The 17,333-nt window shown below is 43.3% G+C and overlaps 1 protein-coding gene across 1 annotated transcript in view; it reads left to right on the plus strand.

Annotated features, from left to right (window-relative positions):
- ITIH3 (inter-alpha-trypsin inhibitor heavy chain 3) overlaps positions 1 to 17,333 on the plus strand; it is a 401,722-nt gene that overhangs the window by 204,328 nt on the left and 180,061 nt on the right. The window contains exon 9 of the mRNA XM_063940620.1: positions 13,983 to 14,151. Coding sequence (XP_063796690.1) covers positions 13,983 to 14,151 — 169 coding nt within the window. The remainder of the gene's footprint in view (positions 1 to 13,982; positions 14,152 to 17,333) is intronic.

Consider the following 17,333-nt stretch of genomic DNA (forward strand, 5'->3'; position numbering starts at 1 on the left):
CACAGTCTCTAAAACATCTAAAAAAAACTGCAACCCTCAAAATTAAATTATTAATTTAATAAAGTATAATAAGTTATACCTGGCAACACGTAGGCAAAGGAGAACAAACGAGTAATAGAGAGTAATATAGGAACAAATGGAAGTGGGACACTATCCATTATTAAAGGCTGCTATAGCCTAGTGATCAGGGCCACTGCCCCACAAGCTACAGCAACATCATGTCCTGGGTTTGAATCGCACCTCCCACCATAATTCTTCATTTATTTAAATTCATCTAATTTTTATTTTTTTATTTTTATCAAAATTTAAAAAAGAAAAAATAATAATGATACTACATTTCTCTTATAGTTATTCCCTATTAACCAACCACTAATGCATAATATCTAGTACTTTCACAGACAACTCTAGACTTGTACACTATGTGTACTATCCACAGGTTTTTAAAGAGAGAGGGAATGCTCATTTAGCAATTAGAGTTAATTTATTAACTATTACCTATGGCCCAATCAACTCTTTATGACTCTGGTGGACACTCCCTTATCCCAGATACTAGACCCACTGGGAGTGAGGAAATAATGAAAACAAAAAAGAAAAAAGAAGGAAGGGGGGAGAAAAGAGGGAAGACTATATGCTTACTAATATATTAGAGATCAATCTTGTCACTATATATCCCATCCTATAACCCATGAAACCATTGGGTCATATTCAGCCCAAAGGCCTCAGAGATAGATCGACCACCAGAAATTACTTTACAACTATTTTCTTATTCTCTAGTTCATATGTTGTTTATTTCTATGTTATCATTTAGACCCAGAGGCGAGAGAGACCCCAATGAGAAGATCCAAAATGCTTCTCTTTTGCTTAATCTATTATATCTATCCCCTCCCCTGGCCGTAATGGGTATGTGTTCAATCAATCCCTTGTAGTGCTATACCATCCAATTTGCCATCATGTCTGTTCTTAATATGTGCTGACAGGCTGTGTGTTCTTAACCCCTTAATTATATTACGCATATGTTCTAAGAACCTGGTGTTAAGTTTTCTAGTCGTTCTTCCCACATATTGTACCCCACAGCTGCATGTAATCAAATAAACAATATATGTTGAATTACAATCAATATGACCCTTTATCTCAAACTCAGTATTGTACGTTGTAGAACGAAAATGTGTACTATTATGAACGACATGTTTACATGTCATACATTTCGAACGGCCGCACCTAAAGCAACCCTTTTTCAGAGGTATCACATCAAGCCATGTCTTATCAGTTTTTACAGTCAAAGAAGAATTAACATAATGGCTTGGAGTCAGATCGTTTTGAAAACTTCTAGCTTTCTTAAAAACAATCTGTGGATCTACCTCTAATAGAGGTGCCAATATTGTATCTGCCCTCAGAACTGACATTTTTCTTTAACAAGTTCTTAATTTCCCTTGAACAGGAGTTATATTTAGTTATAAATCTAAGTTGGGTATTCCCTTTAGGGAGGATGGGATTAGAATTCTTGGTAAGTAATGTTTTTCTATCTTTTTTTCTCACTTCTTCCCTTGCTTCCTCCAAGATTTCCTCAGGGTAATCTTGTTCTAGGAGTGCAAGGGTAAGATCACATGCCTGTCGATCGTATTCCATAATATCTGTGCAATTCCGTCTATGTCTCATATACTGACTCCTAGGTATGTTTCTAAGCCATGGAAAATAGTGGCAGCTTGAGTAATGTAGAAACTTATTACAATCTACATCCTTCTTGAACATGGATGTGATTATATTCCCATTTTTTACTTCAAGGGCGATGTCCAGAAAGGAAACTCGAGAATTATGAATAGTGCTAGTGAGTTTTAATCCAAATTGGTTTTGATTCAAATATTCCACAAATTTCTCAGCTGAACTTAAATCCCCTTCCCAAATAAAGAACATGTCGTCTATGTATCTGCCATAGAGCACCAAGCCCGCCCCAGCTTCAATCGGCCAGATGAGTGTATTCTCAAAAATGCCCATATATAGATTAGCGAAGCTGGGGGCGAACTTGGTGCCCATGGCAGTACCATGTGTCTGTAAATAAAATTGTGTATTAAAAATAAAATAATTGTGAGTCAAAGTGAAGGTGATAGCATCCAAAACAAACCTACATCTGGCCTCACCCAGATCATCAGACAGAAGGAAGCATTTTATGGCTTCTGCTCCCTCTTTATGAGGAATATTTGTATATAACGACTCTACGTCGCATGTGATAAATACATAATTATCTTGCCATGTCACAGTGGACAATAATTCCAAGAAATGCATGGAATCTCTAATATATGATCTGAGTGAGACCACATGTGGCTGTAGAAAATAATCTATAAATGATGATAAATTGGTGGTAAGGGACCCTTTACCTGAAATTATGGGACGCCCGGGGGGTGCTGTGAGGGATTTGTGTATTTTGGGCAAATGATAGTAAGTGGGTGTTATAGGGTGTGTTATAAATAGTGAAATTCCTGTCTGGACACCGCCCCATTATCAACTGCCTCATCCAACAATCTCCTATATTCACAAATGAACCTGGATGTTGGATTGAATGATAGTTTTGTATAAAAATTTTAATTTCAAGCTGCCTATATGCCTCTTTTTCATAATCAACTTTATCCTGCACAACTGTTCCCCCTCCCTTGTCTGCATTTTTGATGATAATAGTATCATCTTTCATAAGATTTTTCAGAGCTCTCCTCTCATTTATATGTAAATTATCTTTATATTTATTCTTCTTCTCACAGATTTCTCTCAAACCATCTAGAGTTAGAGTGTAGAATGTTTCAATCATTCCACTCTTATACTGCATTGGGTAGAATTCTGATTATTTTCTAAACACTTTTCTCTCTGTCTGTTCTATATTGAACAACTGAACTGTTCTATCATTTTCCTGTTCTAATTGAATAAGTGTATTAAGGGCCAACTGATCTGTTTTGTCCAGAAGGATTGGGAGGGCATCTTCCTTGTTCTTCAGTTTCTTATTGGCAAAGTATCTTTGCCGACATAAGTCTCTTGTGAACCTGTTGAGCTCAATAAAGAGCTCAAACAGGTCTGGCTTTTGTGTAGGGGCATAGTTCAGCCCCTTGGCAATAACAGATTTTTCACTTTCACTGAGAATTCTGGAAGATAAATTAAAAAGCCCCCTATTTCTTATTCGCTTCTTGCGCTTTTGGTTGAACTTTTTTCTCCCTCCTCTACAGCCTCTTCTTCTACACCCTTCCTCTTTGGTGAATCTTGGCTCAGAGCTGAAAATCTGTTCCGATTCTTCCAAATTGGGTAGAGGTCCTTCTCTAAAAAAGAGGAGCTGGAGGTAGAGCTCTGAGGTTCCCTATTACCATTGGCTGATAGATCTCTATTCTTTGGTCTAGCTCCTTTTTGGCTGTAATCTGCACTCAAACCTGTACTGTTTGAGTGCAGATTACAGCCAAAAAGGAGCTACACCAAAGAATAGAGATCTATCAGCCAATGGTAATAGGGAACCTCAGAGCTCTACCTCCAGCTCCTCTTTTTTAGCGAAGGACCTCTACCCAATTTGGAAGAATCGGAACAGATTTTCAGCTCTGAGCCAAGATTCACCAAAGAGGAAGGGTCTAGAAGAAGAGGATGTAGAGGAGGGAGAAAAAAGTTCAACCAAAAGCGCAAGAAGAGAATAAGAAATAGGGGGCTTTTTAATTTATCTTCCAGAATTCTCAGTGAAAGTGAAAAATCTGTTATCACAAAAGCCAGACCTGTTTGAGCTCTTTATTGAGCACAACAGGTTCACAGGAGACTTATGTCGGCAAAGATACTTTGCCAATAAGAAACTGAAGAACAAGGAAGATGCCCTCCCAATCCTTCTGGACAAAACAGATCAGTTGGCCCTTAATACACTTATTCAATTAGAACAGGAAAATGATAGAACAGTTCAGTTGTTCAATATAGAACAGACAGAGAGAAAAGTGTTTAGAAAATAATCAGAATTCTACCCAATGCAGTATAAGAGTGGAATGATTGAAACATTCTACACTCTAACTCTAGATGGTTTGAGAGAAATCTGTGAGAAGAAGAATAAATATAAAGATAATTTACATATAAATGAGAGGAGAGCTCTGAAAAATCTTATGAAAGATGATACTATTATCATCAAAAATGCAGACAAGGGAGGGGGAACAGTTGTGCAGGATAAAGTTGATTATGAAAAAGAGGCATATAGGCAGCTTGAAATTAAAATTTTTATACAAAACTATCATTCAATCCAACATCCAGGTTCATTTGTGAATATAGGAGATTGTTGGATGAGGCAGTTGATAATGGGGCGGTGTCCAGACAGGAATTTCACTATTTATAACACACCCTATAACACCCACTTACTATCATTTGCCCAAAATACACAAATCCCTCACAGCACCCCCCGGGCGTCCCATAATTTCAGGTAAAGGGTCCCTTACCACCAATTTATCATCATTTATAGATTATTTTCTACAGCCACATGTGGTCTCACTCAGATCATATATTAGAGATTCCATGCATTTCTTGGAATTATTGTCCACTGTGACATGGTAAGATAATTATGTATTTATCACATGCGACGTAGAGTCGTTATATACAAATATTCCTCATAAAGAGGGAGCAGAAGCCATAAAATGCTTCCTTCTGTCTGATGATCTGGGTGAGGCCAGATGTAGGTTTGTTTTGGATGCTATCACCTTCACTTTGACTCACAATTATTTTATTTTTAATACACAATTTTATTTACAGACACATGGTACTGCCATGGGCACCAAGTTCGCCCCCAGCTTCGCTAATCTATATATGGGCCTTTTTGAGAATACACTCATCTGGCCGATTGAAGCTGGGGCGGGCTTGGTGCTCTATGGCAGATACATAGACGACATGTTCTTTATTTGGGAAGGTGATTTAAGTTCAGCTGAGAAATTTGTGGAATATTTGAATCAAAACCAATTTGGATTAAAACTCACTAGCACTATTCATAATTCTCGAGTTTCCTTTCTGGACATCGCCCTTGAAGTAAAAAATGGGAATATAATCACATCCATGTTCAAGAAGGATGTAGATTGTAATAAGTGTCTACATTACTCAAGCTGCAACTATTTTCCATGGCTTAGAAACATACCTAGGAGTCAGTATATGAGACATAGACGGAATTGCACAGATATTATGGAATACGATCGACAGGCATGTGATCTTACCCTTGCACTCCTAGAACAAGATTACCCTGAGGAAATCTTGGAGGAAGCAAGGGAAGAAGTGAGAAAAAAAGATAGAAAAACATTACTTACCAAGAATTCTAATCCCATCCTCCCTAAAGGGAATACCCAACTTAGATTTATAACTAAATATAACTCCTGTTCAAGGGAAATTAAGAACTTGTTAAAGAAAAATGTCAGTTCTGAGGGCAGATAAAATATTGGCACCTCTATTAGAGGTAGATCCACAGATTGTTTTTAAGAAAGCTAGAAGTTTACAAAACCATCTGACTCCAAGCCATTATGTTAATTCTTCTTTGACTGCAAAAACTGATAAGACATGGCTAGATGTGATACCTCTGAAAAAGGGTTGCTTTAGGTGCGGCCGTTCGAAATGTATGACATGTAAACATGTCGTTCATAATAGTACACATTTTCGTTCTACAACGTACAATACTGAGTTTGAGATAAAGGGTCATATTGATTGTAATTCAACATATATTGTTTATTTGATTACATGCAGCTGTGGGGTACAATATGTGGGAAGAACGACTAGAAAACTTAACGCCAGGTTCTTAGAACATAGGCGTAATATAATGAAGGGGTTAAGAACACACAGCCTGTCAGCACATAGTAAGAACAGACATGATGGCAAATTGGATGGTATAGCACTACAAGGGATTGATTGAACACATACCCATTACGGCCAGGGGAGGGGATAGATATAATAGATTAAGCAAAAGAGAAGCATTTTGGATCTTCTCATTGGGGTCTCTCTCGCCTCTGGGTCTAAATGATAACATAGAAATAAACAACATATGAACTAGAGAATAAGAAAATAGTTGTAAAGTAATTTCTGGTGGTCGATCTATCTCTGAGGCCTTTGGGCTGAATATGACCCAATGGTTTCATGGGTTATAGGATGGGATATATAGTGACAAGATTGATCTCTAATATATTAGTAAGCATATAGTCTTCCCTCATTTCTCCCCCCTTCCTTCTTTTTTCTTTTTTGTTTTCATTATTTCCTCACTCCCAGAGGGTCTAGTATCTGGGATAAGGGAGTGTCCACCAGAGTCATAGAGAGTTGATTGGGCCATAGGTAATAGTTAATAAATTAACTCTAATTGCTAAATGAGCATTCCCTCTCTCTTTAAAAACCTGTGGATAGTACACATAGGGGTCAATTCTATTCGGCAACTAAAGAATAGCGCCGGGAATTAGCTCTCGACGCTATTCAATTCTGCTACTAGTTGCCCGCAATTGTCGGGAATTCTTCTCTCATCCCCGGGGGATGAGAGAAGAAACCCGACAAAAGTGCTGCCTCGCGGCCGGCGCGAGGTTGATTCTGTCGGGAATCAGCCTCGCGCCGGGTAGTTAAGTCGGAGAATGCCCGTTCTCCCGACAAAACTACCTGTTAAGTCGGCGAGAACGGGACATCGCCGACTTAACTTTAGCTGAATTGAATAGCATCGGGAGCTAATTCCCGGCGCTATTCTTTAGTTGCCGAATAGAATTGACCCCATAGTGTACAAGTCTAGAGTTGTCTGTGAAAGTACTAGATATTATGCATTAGTGATTGGTTAATAGGGAATAACTATAAGAGAAATGTAGTATCATTATTATTTTTTCTTTTTTAAATTTTGATAAAAATAAAAAAATAAAAATGAGATGAATTTAAATAAATGAAGAATTATGGTGGGAAGTGGGATTCAAACCCAGGACATGATGTTGCTGTAGCTTGTGGGGCAGTGGCCCTGATCACTAGGCTATAGCAGCCTTTAATAATGGATAGTGTCCCACTTCCATGTGTTCCTATATTACTCTCTATTACTCGTTTGTTCTCCTTTGCCTACGTGTTGCCAGGTATAACCTATTATACTTTATTAAATTAATAATTTAATTTTGAGGGTTGCAGTTTTTTTTAGATGTTTTAGAGACTGTGAATTTTCCTTTCTTTTAACTATAATGTGGATTATATCATGTAGCTATAAAGGACATAGTTCCCAGCAAGCGCTGCTATAATAAAGATTGCCTTAGATTGAATTGGCTATTTAGACAACACCTGTAGTACACCTGCAGTCTATAATGAGTACCAGTCTATGATTGGTGGAAACAGTGTTTAAATACTAGGATAGGAATAAGTGATGGATACCTTCTGATGAAACCGTTCAATTGGCATAACGGAGAAACGCGTTAAGGACACTTCCATACTCTATTTGGGAACACCGACGTTTGGGACCACAGAATCGACATCTTGGTAAAATATCTCCAACCTATACCTTGGTGAGAAGCTCCTTTAAAAGTACAAACGAGGAGAAGCTGAGCGGCGTGCAGCCACAGCTGGGAGTTGCTTTCTCACCCCCCTAATTGGAAGTTCTGAGGTCAGTACGTGAAGCTGCAATCACTCTGGGAATACGCGACTCCGGCAGAGACACACTGAGCGGTGCGCGGCCGCAGCCGGGCACTGCGTTTCCCGGAGCTTAACATCTGAAACCCTGCTGCTGGGGAGGTGAGCAACACTATTTCACGATATTCCTCTAATTAAACTCTGGGACATTGAAATACTTCATGAGCCGTAACTGACTGATTCTATTAATCAAAAATTCAGCACTCGAATCAGATCCTGGATCTAATAACGATACAAAATTACTAACCATGGTTATGTGATACAAAATAAAATTCGTTACTAGGAGTGGCAACGTATGTATTTCATTTGGGTTGGAGACCAAGGACTGTCCCAATAGCTATCTATAGTTACCATCTAGCTCCCTGAGTGTTCCCATTTATGTGAATCCGTGATTATATATAAAAACTGTGAAAGATTATAATATCTAGTTTTATGTAAATCCGTGATTAATACAAAAGTTGTGAAAGATTATAATATTTAGCTTTTTATGTGTAATAAATTTTATACTATACAAAAAATATTATAAGCACTTTTCCTTTTTTGCACAATTAATTTATAGACACTGCAGGTGTTTAGCGCTCTCTTTATAATACATTTGTGACCTCTAAATCAGGCCCACAGTCCCATTTTATGGGACTTTAGAAATTTGTGGATGTATTACTCAGTAGCGGCTCTTGCCATGGGCAAGCAGGCTTTTTGCCCGGGGTGCCGCCGCCGTGGCAAGAGCCGCTACTGACCCCCTCTCCCCGGCTGCAGCAAGTGCCGTGGGCTGTGTGGGCGCCCGCTGCAGCCGGCTCCAGTGACAGACACTAGAGGTCATAATTGACCTGTAGTGTCTGTGCGGCGCTGCTATGGGAGAAACGTCATGACGTCTCCCATAGAGAGGAGTCGGCGGCCAGAGACGGAGGGCAGCGCAGCAGCGGTCGGGAATCAGGAGCGGGGCTTGTAAGTATTGTGGGGTTTCTTTGTGTGTGTTTGTAAGCAGAGCTACTTGGGCACAGGTACAGGGGTCACAACTGCTGGGGGCACAGCTACTGGGGGCACAGCTACAGGGGGCACAACTGCTGGGGGCACAGCTACTGGGAGCACTGCTACAGGGGGCACAACTACTGGGGGCAAATCTACTGGGGGCACAGCTACAGGGGGCACATCTACAGGGGGTACAGCTGTGGGGGCACAGCTACTGGGGAAAAATCTACTGGGGGCACGGCAACAGGGGGGCACAAGAAGAAGCCACGCCCCTACTTTTGGGCACCAGCTCCATTTTACCTGGGAAGGGGGGGGGGAGGGGGGTTGGGCGCACCACTGGAAACTTTCGCCCTGGGCACCACAAGGTCTAGAACCGCCTCATCTTGTGTCCCCTCTTTTTCTTTGTTATGTAGAACAACAACTGCTAGGTACAATATGTCCGCAGAAAGGATAGCATAACCAAATTTCCAGAGCACTTATAAAATAGTGAGCATTCACCAGTTTTCTCTGTAGTATTTATTCACCACATGCAGGAATGCTTATATCCAGTAGCGGTTCCCGATGTGAGGCCGCAGCTCAATGCAAAATTCAAACAGGGGAGCCACACCAACTGTCCCCCCAGCCACTGCCAAACATTATCGTCCGGGACTCACTGTCAACATGCAGCACAGGATATTGCAATACCCACTCTGCACATACACAGAACAGGTCTTGTGCCTGCGCAGACCCTCAAACGTCATACTTGTATGCAAACCATATGAATTAGGCCCACAGTGTGGATAATAATCTTGTAAAAACATTACACATTATAAATAAGAAACACTGGAAGGGATGGGTCAAAGGACTGCATATAGGAACTGAACCCCAAACACAACTGCCGCCAGTAAGTCACTGGGTACAAATTCCTGTCTCTGATACAGACCCCACGGAAATGGGACATTTGTGCATCCCAAAAACTGTTTTCATGACTCCAAGGCACAGACCCCAATTCCAGTATGATCGCGGAAAATCTGTGATGTATAGCTACCCTAGTTAGAAGACGTGGCCATGTGATGGTGACTGTTGCATTGCTATTCAATCCTCAATGCTGTGATTGGTTCAATGCTATTGAAGATGTTTTTGATCATGTCGATTTCATCCAAATTAGGCCTTATTTGCAAACTGTTGAGTGTCCGAACTTCCTAAATTGAATTTTAATTTGGATAGATAGTTTCACTTACAGACAATCTATATGAGTTACAAGCATTATGACAGCACATGTTGAGTAGTGTATGCAGTCACTAAGTTGCCATTGGTAATGGAAACACCAGAATGTCGATATGTTTAAAATGCTTACGTTATAAATGTTGACATCTGGAAAATGTTGACATGGACAGAAAGTCAACATATGAAATGTTGACACTGTGAAAATGTTGTGATTTACAACCCTATCTCACTTTCCTAGTGACCCATAACCCGTGTATAGTTATTGGTGCAGGTAATGGTAACTGAAGGGAGTGAATACTGAAGAAAAAAAATTGCATGAAAACATATTGGTCCTGATTCTGAGTCTGATGCAAGTGGAAATGCGGATGTATCTCACAGATATCTTCCAACTGCGCATGCGCAGTAAAACGGAACCGGTGACTGTGCAGGAATCGGACCAGGCAAAGGCACACAAGCAGCGATTGCCAGAGCATATGCATTGATCTGACTTCTGACTAAGGACTCTTTCAGTGAAATTGGCATTTCTGGTCGGCAGACCATGAAGACGCCCAGAACTGATAGGTCTCGTAGGAGTGTCATGGGCATCTATGCCAGCGTCCGTATTCGTTCATAGCATGCCACCAGAGATGGGACCCCAGTTTCTGATTAATCTTTTGCACAGAGCATGGGGTGGGTATATGTCCTGGCCCAGCAAAAGGGGGCTACAAGGGGGACATTCATTTCAGGGAGTCCAGCTCATGTGTGACCCTTATCTGTGCTGTTGCAGTATTCAGCAGGGCACAGGCAGAACAGCGCGTGTGACATCAAGACGTCGTGCCATTGGAGATTGGAGAGAAGTAGCCCATGAGCAGTAGATAGCAAGAGGTAGTTGTGGGCTGGCTGGAAAGACATGGGGCAGGTGGGTGTTGCAAGGTACTGTATGTGGTGTACATGGGCCCTTGGATCCAGGATGACCACACTGCACACCCTACACCCATATAATTATACTTACCCCACTGGAGTCCCGCAGCAGCGGCCAGCGCTGCAGACATTAATCACTATGAAAATGGCTGCAGCAGTCATTTTCCTGGTGATCTGTGCATGTGCAATAGAGATGTCCACCCGGGTACAAGGAGCAGGAACCATGTTCTCGGACACCTACGCAAGCGCAGTAGACTCTGGCATAAAGCCAGAGTCTACTCGCTACTAGAGAGGAGGGGCCAGCATGGAGCCTGCACATGGGACCTCTCTTCTCTAAATACGCCACTGCACAGTATTATGGGGCTGAGAGACACAGGAAGGGGAAATGATGCTGGAAAACACAAAGGGGATCATGGTTGACAGGGGAGATGATACTGGGAGATACAGGAGGGGTGATACTGAGAGGCAAAGAGGGGGGATTAGGCTGAGAGACACAGGGAAGATGTACTAAGCCTTGAATAGTTATAAAATGGAGAGTAATAAACTACAAACCAACCTGCTCCTAACTGTCAAACAGGGCCTGTAACATAGCAGTTAGGAGCTGATTGGCTGGCACTTTAGCACTCTCCACTTTATCACTTTTTAAGGCTTAGTACATCTGGCCCTAAGAGATGTAGGGGAGATGAGGCTATAAGACGCAGGGGAGATGAGCGGATTGTTAGATATTGCATACCTCCCAACATGACCCTCTCCAGGAGGGACAGAATGCTCTGCTCCTGGACTTCCCTCTTAATGTGTGATTGCCATCACCTGTGCTGAAACACCTTTCTTATCCATTAACCTCTTCAAAATAGGTGTCGGCAATCATAAATTAAGAGGAAAGTCCAGAACCAGAACATTGTGTCCCTCCTGGAGGGGGTAATGTTGGGAGGTATGGATATTGGAATCTGGCTATGTCAGATTCACATTGCTATGCAGTCTGTGTTATACTTGCAGTACCATGTTCCACCACTGTTTGTTGTTCAGTGCTATTGTGCAACTTGCTGCAAAAGTGTGTTGCTTTATGTTCATTTGCAGTTAAGTAAAGTTGAAAGCAGCATGCTGATATGGTTGATTCTATATCGGAGTGGGAGAAGGGACCTTCTGACGTACTTAGGGGAGGAGACACGTCACCAGGGGGAGGAGCTACGGGCGAACAGGGTACCCGAAAAGTACCCTCGCGGGCTCGCTTCGCTTGCCACGCTTCGGGCTCAGTGGCTCGCCACCTGATTACTAAAGGTAATAGTTAATGGCGTGGATAATAGAGGAACTATTCCGCTGGCATAGCTCCTCCCCCTTGTGTCGTGGCTCCTTTCCCTGACGGAAAATGTCCCTTAGCCCACTTGATTCTAGCATCTACCATGCTGAGATTAGCTCCTGGTCTCCATGTCTGTTTGTGTCAATGAGCACTTAGGCACAACACCGATGACTGGAGTATGGAGATGGAGAGACATAGGCTGGATGAGACTGGACAGACATAGAAGGAAGAGGCTGGAAACACAGGGATGGTGCTGGCGAGACAGAAGACGAGGATGAGCCAGTGGTCAACTGGCCTGTACCTATAGCGTACGGAAGGGAGGCCCCAAAACACGAGTGTCCCTGCCCTGTGTCCTGATTATGATGTCTGCAAATATAAGACCGGTGGGTGGGATAGATTTCAGCATGCATACACAGGTATATTCAGCATACACGGGCGTAGTCTCACATTATTTATTTATTTATTAGCAGTTTCTTATATAGCGCAGCATATTCCGTTGCGCTTTACAATTAGAACAACAATTATAGAACAAAACTGGGTAAAGACAGACAGACAGACAGAGGTAGGAAGGCCCTGCTCGCAAGCTTACAATCTATAGGATTAGCATAAGGAAGTCAGTAGACTGCCACAGCTATAAGGTGATGCAGCTGCAATTGTGTCCAACTCAGGTACGTGCCCATTGCAAAAGATCAGGAATTTGGGGGATTATATACAGTAGGTGTTCCAAGCAGGAGCGGATCTTGGTGCGGGCAAGCAGTGCCTTCGCCTGGGGCGCTGCGGCCTGGAGGCACGGCCACAGTCACCCCGCAGGCACCGCCGCCTGCCCGCACCCCATTTCCCGGCTGCAGCAGACGCCGTGGGCTGTGTGGGCGTCCGCTGCAGCCGGCTCCAGGGACAGACACTAGAGGTCAGTATTGACCTCTAGTATCTGTGCAGCGCTGCTATGGGAGAGACGTCATGACGTCTCTCCCATAGAGAGGAGCCAGCGGCCAGACGGAGCAGCAGCAGCGATCGGGAAGCAGGAGCGGGGCAGTGGTAAGTATTGGGTTTTTTTTTATTTGTGTGTGTGTGTGTGTGTGTGTGTGTGTGTGTGTGTATGTATGTATGTGTGTGTGCACAACTACTGGGGGCAAAGAAACGGGGCACAACTACTGGGGGCAAAGAAAGAGGGGGCACAACTGCTGGGGGCAAAGAAACGGGCCACAACTGCTTGGGGCAAAGAGAGAGGGGGCACAACTGCTGGGGGCAAAGAGAGAGGGGGCACAACTACTGGGGGCAAAGAAAGAGGGGGCACAACTACTGGGGGCAAAGAAAGAGGGGGCACAACTACTGGGGGCAAAGAAACGGGGCACAACTACTGGGGGAAAAGAAACGGGGGACAACTACTGGGGGAAAAGAAACGGGGGACAACTACTGGGGGAAAAGAAACGGGGCACAACTACTGGGGGCAAAGAAACGGGGTACAACTACTGGGGGCAAAGCAACAGGGGGCACAACTACTGGGTGCAAAGCAACAGGGGGCACAACTACTGGGGGCAAAGCAACAGGGTTCACAGCAACAGGGGGTACAACTACTGGGGGCAAAGCAACTGAAGGGCACAACTACTTGGGGCAAATCTGGGGGCACAGCTATTGGGAGCATAACTATGGCCATGCCCCTCCCCTATGAGGCCACGCCCCTATTTTTGCACGCACAAACTGTTTTGCCGCGGGGGGGGGGGGGGGGGGGGGGGCGCCAGTGGAAACTTTCGCACTGGGCGCCACAAGGTGTAGAACCGGCCCTGGTTCCAAGCATGAAATATAAAAGCACAAAATACTCTGTGATATACTAAATGTGCATCTTTGGGGTAGTCAAATCAGAACCATATTTAACAGAGAGGTTGGCAATCTAATAATCTGCTGATCTGTAGTATACATAGTTTGAGGTTGACGTTTATACACACTTTCTGATATAGCTTTATATATAGATAACTAGAAATATATACTTAACTTATTTATCTATTTTTAGGCACAAGAATCCCTGATTAAAATTCTAAATGACACTTCAACGCACGATTACATTAATTTCATAGAATTTGATGATACTATAAATGTATGGAAAGATTCCTTAGTGAAAGCGACTCCAGAGAACATTGAAGAGGCCAAACAGTATGTCAAATCCATTAGAAGTAGAGGCGGTAAGTAACTTTATTTGGTAAAATGTGATTCTTGTCTGTAAAATACCTTGAGATTATTCTGATTGATGTCATGTGTAGGGTTACCACCTTTTTATTTTCACGTTTCTGGGCAGGGGTCATGTATAAGGGCGTGATCAGGGGGCATGGCATGTCACCATAGGGTTACCACCTTTTAAAAAAAAAAAAAAAAGTATAAGACAGGGAATATTCAAATATCCACCTGCCAGGATGCTGTGTTGGGAATGTCATAAGGAATGAAGAAATAGATTCATAAACCGTCGGTGTGCAGATCTCTGGTGATACTGGCAACAAATCCTGCTGCAGGACTACCTTATTAATGCATGTGCTTACTGGGCAGCACCCAAGGGCCCCACGATTCTACGGGCCTTCAATCAGGGTCAGGCTGGTGCCAGTCCAGCATTAAATGATTTATGAAGATTTACTAACTCCATCATTGGATTAAAATAAAAAAAAATATATATACACACACACACACACACACACACACACACACACACACACATATATTATATATACAAAAAAAATCTAGATCTATATACACGGGAGGCAATCAATATCCCAGCTGTCGGGATCCCGGCGCCCTGCATACCGGTGCCGGGATCACGACCACCAGGATACCAACAACTATTCTCTCTCTTGGGGTGTCCACGACACCCCTGGAGGGAGAATAAATAGCGTGGTGCTCCTAGCGCACCACCGTGCTCGCAGCAAGGCGAGCACTGCATGCCCGCAAGGGGCTCTATTGTGCTATTGTGCCGGCATTCTGGCGGTCGGGATCCTGGCGCCAGTATGCTGGGCGCCGGGATCCTGAGCGCCGGTACATCGTAGTCCACCCATATACACACTCTTCCGTTACAGCATTATAGCACTATACCTGTGTAAAACAGGATTCAGTATGGCATAATAATAATCACCATTACAGACAAACTCACCATTGTGACCATGACAGTAGTTCCCGTGCAGCCTGTGGAGGGAATAGGATCACTCGGAAACCCCTTAAGTGGAAATAGAAGCATTTTCGTTGCTTCTCTCTGTGACAGGCAGGTCTATTGATTGTTTCTAGTAGTCAGGTAAAGAGTTTTTTGCCGGCGGTGTATAGGGGCTTAAGGCTGCTGTCACCGTGGCCAGAGAGTGGGACTCTTTTTGACTTACTGTCTGGTGCAAGGCCCATGGGAGCTGGGAGGAGCTGTGTCACATGCCAGCCGAAGCAGTTCCCAAGGCCTCGGCCATCTCCTTGCATAGTATGAAAACTATGAATAGCTGCCGTGTATGCGCAGTTATTCCCATCATGTCCTGTTTGGAGTTCTGAGGGTAGCCCGGCATGTAGACAGAGACGAAACTCTCCTTCTCAAAAAAACAAAACAATGCACTGGCAGCCACGGAAACAGATCAGAGTGGCAGGGGGATATTCTAGGTACTCAGAAACCCCCCCTGTGTGCGCTACTGTCAGGGGCGGATTGATCATAGGGATCACCAGGAAGCATTCTGGTAGGCTGACGTGTCTGTGGGGTCTGTTTTGTGTGTTTTTATGTGGCCCCACCCCCCTCATGAAAGGCAGCACAATGCACTCATTACACTGCATTGTCCCCATTCATTCTGTTATTACATCTCTGCAGTACAGCAACCCAGCCATCCGGTGATGCTGCCATGGCTGCATGGTATGTTATACCTCTTGTGATGCCCATATTGGGCCACTTATACAAAATTATACAGGGCCACTTTTAGCTCCTGATCCGCCCATGATCTCAGAAACAACTGCAGCAAAAGACACATGGAAGGACGCAACTGGGTACAATCAGGCCTTATGAGGAGGGATTCCACCCCCTCAATAGACCCCACCCCCTCGTCAGACCATACCCCTATCAGGTCTGCTTCCATAAATTTCCCAGGCTGGTTTTAATTACTACAAATTATGTGTAACTAACTAAATATGGAAATTACAATTACAGTATGTAACGCTGCAAATATAGTGCAGGATTATCTTTTATTTGACCAATAAAAGATAATCCTGCCATAACACTCCAGGGTACTAGGTACTATAGCAGTAATATATATATATATATATGTAATTGTGCCTGTAATCAAATAAATTGAATATTTACAAAGCTATATTAAGTACAATTGCCTTGCTATAGGGCTTATTTCAAGACAAAGATAATAGGATTTTAATTACCTACTGGTAAATCCTTTTCTCGTAGTCTGTAGGGGATACTGGGGTCCATTTAGTACCATGGGGTATAGAAGGGTCCACTAGGAGCCTTGGGCACTTTAAGAAATAAATAGTGTGCTCTGGCTCCTCCCTCTATGCCCCTCCTACCAGACTCAGTCTAGAAACTGTGCCCGAGGAGACGGACATACCTTGAGAGAAGGATTTAAAAAGGACAGTGGTGAGATTCGAACCAGCACACACAAAACAAGAAGAAAGTCATGCTAACCCAACTTGAACAGGAACAGCAACAGCTGAACCAACAACAATACTTAACCAAGTAACAGTGCAGCAAACAAAAAGCACCAGGCGGGCGCCCAGTATCCTCTACGGACTACGAGAAAAGGATTTACCGGTAGGTAATTAAAATCCTATTTTCTCTTACGTCCTACAGGATACTGGGTCCATTTAGTACCATGGGGATGTACCAAAGCTCCCAAACGGGGTGGGAGAGTGCTGAGGGTCTTGCAGAACTGATTAACTAAACTGAAGGTCCTCAGAGGCCAAAGTATCGAACTTGTAGAACTTAGCAAACGTGTTAGAACCTGACCAAGTAGCTGCTCGGCAGAGCTGTAAAGCCGAGACACCCTGGGCAGCCGCCCAGGAAGAACCCACCGACCTAGTAAAGTGGGCCTGTACAGATCTTGGAAATGGCAAACCTACCGTAGAATAAGCATGCTGGATAGTAAGCCTGATCCATCGAGCAATAGACTGCTTTGAAGCTGGACACCCATTTTTATTGGGATAATGGAGAACAAACAGTGAGTCTGATTTCTGTGATGAGCCGTCCGCTTCACATAGATCTTCAAAGCCCGCACAACATCCAAGGACTTTGAAGTAGCAGAGGTGTCGGTAACCACACTGGAACCACAATAGGTTGGTTGTTATGAAACGCAGACACCACTTTAGGAAGAAATTGCTGAAGAGTTCTGAATTCAGCTCTATCTTCATGAAA

The sequence above is a fragment of the Pseudophryne corroboree genome, chromosome 9 (genome assembly GCF_028390025.1).
Source record: "Pseudophryne corroboree isolate aPseCor3 chromosome 9, aPseCor3.hap2, whole genome shotgun sequence".
NCBI classification, from domain to species: domain Eukaryota; kingdom Metazoa; phylum Chordata; class Amphibia; order Anura; family Myobatrachidae; genus Pseudophryne; species Pseudophryne corroboree.